The 9,957-nt window shown below is 34.8% G+C and overlaps 1 protein-coding gene across 1 annotated transcript in view; it reads right to left on the reverse strand.

The window, feature by feature from the left end:
- LOC120772675 overlaps positions 1-9,427 on the reverse strand; it is a 37,905-nt gene extending 28,478 nt beyond the window's left edge. Inside the window, exons 1-2 of the mRNA XM_040101412.1 lie at positions 9,383-9,427; positions 9,097-9,271 (exon numbers count right to left, since the gene is read on the reverse strand). Coding sequence (XP_039957346.1) covers positions 9,097-9,259 — 163 coding nt within the window. The 5' untranslated portion in view covers positions 9,260-9,271; positions 9,383-9,427. The remainder of the gene's footprint in view (positions 1-9,096; positions 9,272-9,382) is intronic.
- Positions 9,428-9,957: the final 530 nt, after the last annotated feature.

Here is a 9,957-nt window from a genome sequence, read left to right on the forward strand (position 1 = left end):
GCGATCTCTTTTTACGCTATTTCACTTTAACGCGGTTATTTTTGCAGCGCAAATTCCTTTTTTTACGCGAATTTCTCACTTTAACGCGATTGCTTTTTTTCGTTTTTTGCTTGGTCTTAAACTTGCAGCAGAATTGGAAAACAATTTTGTAGCAAATGATACTGATGCCGAACGTGCACGATTTTTTCAAAAAGAATTGAGTCTCTGCATGTTAAGATATAAAGAACTACATCAGAGTTTATTGGGCCCAAAAAGAAGCATTCAAACAAAATTAACTGAATTTATGGTGCAAACTCAGTCAGAGATGCTAAGTCAATCAGAACATCAATCCATAGTTCTTACTATTGATTCTAATACAAATTCTAGTGATATCAGTGCCGGCCATCAAAATAAGCGGCTACGAGTAATTTCCACCACGGATAATGACATTGATTAAACAGCATTCAACGGTTTTTTCAATAAATCTACCTATTTTCTATTTTCTTCTCTTTTATATATGGTTTTTGTTTCATATTTTTTATTTTGTTATGAATGAATAAATCATAAGTCTGAAATTTGAAACTTATTGTGTTGTTTTTGAATATTTTTTTGCGCGTATATTTTGTTATACGAGATACTTTTTATATTCGGAACCAATTCGTCAGTTAATATTGGAAAACTAACCATTTTTACGCGATTAGTGGCAGAACCAAAAATCGCGTAAAAAAAGGACTGACTGTATGTATGTATGAATATTACTATTAACTAATTTGTAATTTGTTTTTAAGTTATTCAAATCAAACTGCTTGTTAGTTTTGAAACTAGTTGTAGTGATATCAAACATTGTTACAGTTTTAAAAATGTTTGTAATTAAAAAAAAAAAAAAAATTATTTTCGTGAAAAAATTTTGAATCACAAAAACGGCTCTCTCCAAGTCAAATATGACCGTACTTTTACTTTCATACAATTTACCGGAGTCAATTCTAATTGACTTCAGCCATTCATTATTTAATTATAACTTTTAGCCTACTTAAAAAAAAATTTATAAAGAAACGTATTCACTTTGCCGATTACTTTTTAAGCAACTTTATCATTATGCTTAAGGTATTGCCGAGTTAAGTACCAACTGTTTATGTATTTAAATTTGTCATCATCAATCATTTGAATTTCTTTGTTTACAGAATTCAATTTTTCCAAAATTCATTCATATATTTGGTTTTATTTAGTTAAAATCACGAAGATATGGAAATATAGTAAAAAGTTAATTTCTCCGTTAGCCACATCACTTCTCTGTGAGAATTTTGTGTGTGGCTTATGGAAGACTAATTTCGCATATTTATTTACTAAATATAACTATGACCCAATAAAATGTACATAAACAGTTAAGTTAACCCAAAGGCATTTCGCCGAGGCTCATACCATTTTGTGTGGCGTTTCTAACTTTTCTTTAACTTGTGCGGCTTACATATATTGGAATATTATTCGGAGGTATGCAACTTTAGTTACCAATTAAAGCTGTGTCTTTTCCTAGCCCTAACTGTTTAAACTTATAAAATCATCGGAAACTCATGTTGAACTAAACGATTCTGTCGCCTTTGCCAGGATTTTAATTCTTATTCAATTACATTTCAGCATTAAAAAAACTTATACCATCTTCTCTAAAGTAAAATCCCAAAACAAACTTCCTTATAACTTTCTTATCTTAGTTATTTACAACAAGAAAAAACGATTTCGGTTACTCCGTAACTTTAAGGGTTATATACAGTTAGAATAAAAAAACTTTGTTTTTATTTAATTTTCTTATGTATGTACGTATATATGTATATACAAACAGAAAATTTCATGTCGTTCCGGTGATTAATTTGAAGAGACGTTTCAGAGTACTTGGAAGTACAAGGCTAAGCTTTAACAGCGTTTTTCTCAAAATGATGTTTTCAAAGTCGGTGACCAACATTTCTCCAAAACGGCTAAACCGGTTAGTCTCAAATTATAACACGAGCTCCTTAAATATATTTTCAGTAATTAATCGAATATTTTTTCTCACCGATAAATATTTTTCTATACAATTTAACACCGAAATTTTGGTCAAAAATCGATTTTTTTTTTTGAGAAACCGACATTTTGTAAAAAAAATTTATTTTACTTACTTTTTCGATTTGTTTTAATATACTTAACAATACTTTAACGAAATCTGTTTGGTTTTTAATTTCAGAGCATCCAGTTCAGAGGTATAGTGGTACCCCCTAAACGACTGCTTGAGAGGGGCTCCCGGAGATCAGTTATAGTTCTTTTCTAAATAAATAGTCTTAAAATGCAGTTAGAAGATACCACAACATGTGTACAAATTTTTGGATCAATAAATGCATATAACCCCGTTATACTCTTCACAAATATACACGATTTATTACAAGAACTTGATTCCGATCGTTCAGATTTATGACAGCTGTATGCTATATGTATTCGCTCAGAATAGTTCCTTCGGATTTACCATTATTGCCAAAGATAATAAACCGTATCAAATTTCGTGAAAATATTTCGTCACATGAAACAGTTTTCATCGTTACGATAGCTATTTGCAATGATGATTTCAGATGTCTCACAAACTGAGGAACTAGTTCGGATAGGCAGACTAACATCGCTAAATCGACTTAGCTCGTCACACTGATCATTTAGATATGTATATATTTTTTAGGGTAAACAAGTTCTAACGGATACTTGTTTAAACGAAACGGCGCACAACACAACGTATTAAATTATTAAGATTCGGATAACCCATATATTCAATTTGGCTCCCTCTGAAATATCTTTCTTTAGGGTTATTTGCATGACAAATTGTCTAACAATCCCCAGTTCACTGACAAGCTCTTTATTACACCGCTTGAAATGCTCTTTTACCCCCTGTATATCTAAGCCATAAGTTTACCACGCAGTTTTTAAAACCAAGAAAGACACGTCGGAACACCTATAAAATGTATATATAAATGATCACCATGAAGAGCTCAGTCTGTTTACCAGCCTGTACGAGTATCACTGCCCCTCAGTCTGTATATACACGAACTAGCCCCTCATTTTTTGAGATATTGATTTGAAATTTCGCATAGCTGCCTGATCGATCAATGACAAGTTCTTGCATGCAAAACTTATGTCTTCGCGAAATTTGGCATGGATTATTGTCCAAGGCAACGGTACAATGTCCGATCAAATTATTCAGATCGCATGTTATATAGTTTACATACAAATTGGCCGGTCAAAATCAAGTTCGTGTATGCAAAATTTTGTATTTGTAAAGGGTGTTATAGATTCGCTTCAATAAATTTTGCCGTTTTTTCTTTCTTTTTCGAAAATTGGGTTCTACCAAAGCCTCTCCTGCTCGCTGGTTTTCAGCACGTCGGTTAGGCGCTTACCTAAAACGACAGTTTTTTACATATCAATATATTATTCTTATTTAAAAGAATAGTAATACTTTTAAGCAAAAAACAAGAGCAAACCTTGGTAATGAAATAATCTGTGAGATTGACTTGGATTATCTCACCAACTCATTGCCCTTGAAAGCTTCCTCACCCACGTCAGACGGGAAAAAATGTAAATCACGAAAAATACTCTGGCAATTAGCTATGTTTACCGCTCGTGCTAGTCGGATAACACTGTGTAAGTTAATACAATTAACAAACAGTTAATTTAAGCACCGTTGCGGCACTAGGAAATACTTGGCATAAACTTAACACGCTGGTGAGAACACGCCACTAATAAAACATAACAAACAAACTGTAATTCTTTATGAGTAAATGCCAAGAGCAAAATTAAAATGCTCAAATTAAATTGATTAAATTTGCTACATGAAGCACTTTGAAAGAACTGGTAGAAACTAAGAACTGGCGTGTGTGTTCTATTGTTCGCATTTTTATTTAATTTATTCATTTTTTTATTAAATTAAATTCTATTAACGGCAAGTTTAATAATTCTAAATTTCGCTATGCGTTTAAAGTAAAACAAAAGCAACACTACAATGGTTGTTTGCTCAGAGTTCTGTGAGATCTGTGGCACGTTACTTTGATGACCGATTTTGGCCACTTGGCGTGGCGGTAATTTGCACACAGCTTGAAAACTGCGCATTGTTTTTGTGTTTAATGCGAATTAGCTGAGTGATTTGACAGCTCTTTGTTTCCGCAACTCATTGCCGGCGCGGCTAATGATGGACGTTTTATAAAAGTAAATTATGCTTGTAAGAATGTTTGTTCATACGAGTATGTATTCGTGTGTAGAATGTGTAGTATCAAATTTCCAAAATAACCAAGTTAGTCTGCTCGTCGATCACATCACGCGCTACAGCCATTTTTTACCAGTAACTGGACAAATAATAACACTTTTGAGTTAGCATAATTAAAATATTATTAATTGCGGCGTAAATGATTCGCCGAATGTGTTCATAAAAAAGAATACTCGCATTAATTGAACAATAACATTATTATTTGTGTTCGTTGCCGCCATTAGAATCTTATGGTGTACTTTCGAAAATTACTGGTGCTTTATTACTGTTGGTCAGCAGGTGTTGGTAAAAGCAAAACAAAGGTGACCACTTGTCATTAATGCATAAATCAAGACACCACAGTATTAATGTCTGCGTTAAAATAATGCGAAGTTTAATTTGGGATAATTTTGAATTTGATATGTGCGAGGGACGGGCACGTTTCCTTTCTAATTTTGGTTTAAGTTTTAGGCAAAAAATTATCGAGCTTAATTAAAAAAAATATCGTAAATGTAAGCTCACTAGATCACAGTTATTCTCATGAAGTTCAGGTGCATGTGATCTATTAGGTCTAGAACCGTATTCGTGCGGTTTGTCAACAGATAGCGGAACTTGGTTATTATTCCAATCCGTATTCCGAACATGCGTTGAAAACCTTCTGTATTTTATAAAATTTGAATATTACTCCATGAAAATTGTTGCCAAATGCAAAACAAGCTCACAAAATCTTTAATAGTGACTCAAGAAGGATTTAAAAGTTTAAAAGCAGCATAATTTATTCAGAAGCACGTAAATTGGGTGCCATATGAATTTAAGCCAGGAGACGTTGAAGGGCGATTTTACATGTCAAAAATGTTTGAAAGCTACAAAAATAAGTCGTTTTTGTATCGTATTATTATAATAATGTATTCATTACGACATCTTTAAATGCGAAAAACTATATATGGGACACAACAACCAGCTAAATCAAATGAAAAGCCAACTATCCGTAGCACCAAGATAATGCTCTACATTTGGGGAGATGAGAAGATCGGATAAAAGCATTAATGAGGAACGTTATTCACAACAACTCATTAAATTGAAGCAAGTGATTTCCGAAAAATGCCCGAAATTCACTGCTAGACCCGAGGCAATGATTTTCCCTCATGGGTAGTTTTGCCTCACCATGCTTATAGCTCAGACATTTACCTACAATTTGTTCCGGTCGATGCAGACCGCTCTCACCGTAAGATGGTCCACAACAAAAAAGGGTATATAACATTGACTTTAATCATTCATTGCATCCAGTCCGGCGTAATCCCTTTGGGATTAAGTCCACGTGATTGCCGGCCGAGCTATTCAAATGCGAAGGTCTTTGTAGAATATGGTCGGACGAAAGCATGCCAGACGATTGGAACTTAAGTGTGATCTGCCCAATCTAAAAAAAACTGAGCCAATCACCGTGGGGTAAGCCTACTCAACATCACATACATGGTTCTACCGAGCGTACAACTGACCAAATATTCACCATGTGCCAAATCTTGCAAAAAACCGTGAAAAGAGAATCGACACACACTACCTCTTCGTCGATTTTAAGGCTGCTTTTGACAGCACGAAAAGAAGCTATCTTTATGTCTCTATATCTGAATTTGGTATTCCCGCAAAACTAATACGGCTGTGTAAACTGACGATGAGCAAAACCAGCTCCAGCTAGCTCCATCTGGATCGGAAAAGACTTGTCCGTGTCGTTTTAAGCGACTCCCTATCGTACGACTTCTTCAATCTACACCTGGAGAAAATAATTTGAGCTGCAGCGCTGAATAGAGAAGGTACAATCTTCTACAAGAGTGTACAACTGCTGGCGTACGCCGATGACATCGATATCATTGGCCTCAACAACCGCGCTGTTATTTTTGCTTTCTGCAGGTTGTACAAAGAAGCAAAGCAACAGGGTCTGGTAGTGTACGAGGGCAAGACGAAATATCTCCTGACATCAAACAAACAGTCGTCGCATTCGCAACTTGGCTCCCATGTAACTGTTGACAGTCATAACTGCGAAGTTGTAGATAACTTCCTCTATCTTGCAACCAGCATTAACACCAATACCAATGTCAGCCTCGAAAACCAACTCAGAATAATTCTTGATAACAGGTGCTACTTCGGACTGAATAGGTAAAGTCCTCACGAATACCGCAGTCGATGGAACGAAGAGCTGTACGAGATATACGACGACATTGACATAGTTCAGCGAATTAAAAGACAGCGGCTACACTGGCTAGGTCATGTTGTCCGAATGGACGAAAACACTCCAGCGCTAAAAGTATTCGACGCAGTACCCGCCGGGGGAAGCAGAGGAAGAGGAAGATCTTTACTCCGTTGGAAAGACCAGGTGAAGAAAGACCTGGCTACGCTTGGAATATCCAATTGACGCCAGGTAGCGAAAAGAAGAAACGACTGGCGCGCAGTTGTGAATTCAGCTATAACCACGTGAGCGGTGTCTTCGTCAATGAAGAAGCAGAAGAGCATCTACGCATGCTATATAAAATAAAAAAATCCTGCTCCTTGCTCCATTTTCCTTTTATTAAAATCAAACTTAAATAATCGACACTTTTATGTTCCAATTGCAGGGGAACTGCCAAACTGTACTGTATATTTGCAGATTTCCCACAAGGACCAGAACCTATCCTTTATACAATATTCACTGCTAATATAGCTGTTGTCAGTGATGTTCAAGTTGCTATCTATGCTGTTGATGCAGCTAAAGGACTGCAGCTATAATTGCAGAGTTTCCAGTTATATAAATGAAATACTTGTAGTGGAAGTAGAGCGATGGCTTAAAAAGTGGAAAATAAAGGTTAATACTCAGAAGTCAAAAATGTCACATTTGCCTCAAGAAGAGTAGATTGTCCGGCAGTATTTTCAAATATTATACAAATTCTTCTTGGTAAATTCGCAAGATATCTTGAACTTGATATAAAGCGAAGATTAATTTGGAAATTCATATTGAAAGCGGGACAAAAAATATATAAAATATATTTAATTATTATATATAAAAACAAAAAATGTATTGGGTGTTTGGGAGCAAATCACAGCTTAGTTTGGAGAACAAAGTTAGGCTTTACAGGGATAATTTAAAGCAAACCGGTCAAACAGTCCACAAGGAATATTATTTGAAAGTTATGCGTCGTTTGCGTAACGCTATCCGCCTAAAAAGGCCGGAATTGTGGAAAGGCAAATCTTGGTTTTTACACCACGATAATGCACCATCCCATACTGCCCTCGTAATTCGTGATCATTTCGCCAAAAACTCAACCCATATCGTTCCGCAACCACCGTTTCACCAGATCTGGCGCCGTGCGACTTCTGGCTGTTCACCAAGCTCAAAAGACCGCTTTTATACGATAGAGGAGATTCAAGCCGCAGCGAAGACCGAACTGAAAGCCATCCCGGAAAGTGACTACAACCAGTGTTTCGAAGATTGGAAAATCCGTTGGCATAAGTGGATTGCATCGGGAGGGGATTACTTTGAAGAGGATGAAATTGATTTGGAAGAATAAATAAAGAATTTTCAAAATAAATACAGTGTCTCCTTATTTTTTGGGCACAGTATTACGTATAGACATATGCTAATTGTAGAGTACCGCAAGACAATCGAACATAGAAATTTTTCAACGATATCAGTTCAAAACGGCTGGACTTATTATTTATGCGCCAAAGACCAAATTTATAAAGGTCTAAACATTCTTTACGTTAAAGATGAAATTCGCAAAATAAGCACAAAATATGTTGAAGGACTAATTGATCATACAAATGTTCAGGCAATAGCCCTACTAAATAATAACGATACGACCCGAATACTTAAAAGAAAACATGTGTTACATATACCTTTTAGAAATTAAATTTTTGTATATTAAAAAAATATTATTTATAAAATTTAGAGTATAAAAACTGTTCTAACTATTTCTGTTATAATATTAAGATGTTTAAAAAATTTACTTAATGTCTTTTATTTTTTTATTACTCAAGTGTGTAGGATCCTCTCTAAAATTATGTCAAATAATTTGGTAAGTTAAGCACATTAAGCCCGAAAGTTATGATTGCTTTATGGACTTGCAACTATTTCGATTTTATAGAATATTTCTTAAAATTTTATAGCAAATTAAATCAAGACATCGAAACTTTAAACCAAGTACACCCTTCATTTGCATTTCGAATTACAACAAATTTCGCTTAAAATTTTGTTAATGTTGCCAACTGTTATTACGAAAATGTATGGACTTTTTCGACAATTTTAGATGTTACCGACAACTGCACTGCACACAGGGTTGTAATAACACAAAAAAAGTGGAAAAGTAAATCAAAACTCCACCTCACTCCTTTGATAAAACATATTTTCATTTGAAGTGGAATTGAGTACAAACAACTACAAGAAAAATATGGTAATACACACCTAAACCCCTCCTTTCAAAAACAATGTAATAATTTCAGGCTTAAATTTGAAAATTGTCTAACCTTTATCACTTAAGTTTTGAAAATCTTATTTATTTAAATTTAAAAATGTAATAATTATTAGTCATTGCGGCAGTTTTCCAGTGATAATAAATTATCCGTAAGTAAATAAGAATACGTTATTCGAAACAAATGTATATGTATGTACGTAGTATATGTATGTATGGAATGTACATCAAGCTTCATTCCTTGTGCTCAAATGTACATGAGGTGCACTGCACGTATAGCTCACATAACCTAAAAAAAGCAGGTGTCGTTATGACAACGTAGCAACTGTTTCTAGAAAGTTTAAAGACAATTTTTTATAGGGATCTCGTCGGATTTAAAAATGAAAGATGCAAAATTCTTCAATCAATAATAGACACTAATGGGTTAACTCGTACCTTCCGTTGCTGTGCTAGCACTAGCTTCAGTTATTGTATTTGTTGTCGTTGTGCTGCCTCCGTTTTCAGCAGCATTCGCCGGCTCGATACGTATACGTCGTATTACACGTCTACGCACACCGCGCTCATTACTGTTATTTTCTTTAACTGGACCACAACACATTACTGCACAGACCTAAAATATATGAACGACCCATGTTAACAAAGAAGAAACAGAACCCGAGTGTCTCTAAATGCAAGCTGCAAGGTACCATAAGCGCTTACGAAGTGACAGGTCAACACTTACTCTTATTATGAGATAGATGACGCCGAAAACTATAATTATTATAAATATAGCAGCGACATCATCCATTTTCAAGACGCCGAGTTGAAGCTATGCAATATTGTCGTTTTATTATAACACAGTTATCGCGGATTGTGTAATTATAATTGGAGAATTATAATTAGAATCGGGAAGGGTGGAAAATAATGCTATTCTTTAAACAAAGAACTAATACTGTTATAATATAATATTTCTGTTTTCGGTTGTTTCAATTTGTGTTTTATTATTATATCAACTTTTTTTTGGCTTTTTGCTTTTTTTTTGGTAGGCACTAACTAAATAACGGAACACTTCACAGAGCCTGGTTATCACGACACAACTAAAACAACATATATCGCTGACATTTGACTTCACTTGTAGTCTTTTATAAAGAAATTGATAAAGCCCAAGCCCAATAAACCACAAGAGACCATGAAAAATGCGTTTGCATATACATACATACATATATATTGTGTTGGTTCTTTGATTGCCAAACCCTGCCAAAAACTGTGCGAGTATAATTTTAAACAGAGCAGCCAGTATTATGCTCTTCAGGGTAC

This window comes from Bactrocera tryoni, chromosome 3, assembly GCF_016617805.1.
Source record: "Bactrocera tryoni isolate S06 chromosome 3, CSIRO_BtryS06_freeze2, whole genome shotgun sequence".
Classification (NCBI taxonomy): domain Eukaryota; kingdom Metazoa; phylum Arthropoda; class Insecta; order Diptera; family Tephritidae; genus Bactrocera; species Bactrocera tryoni.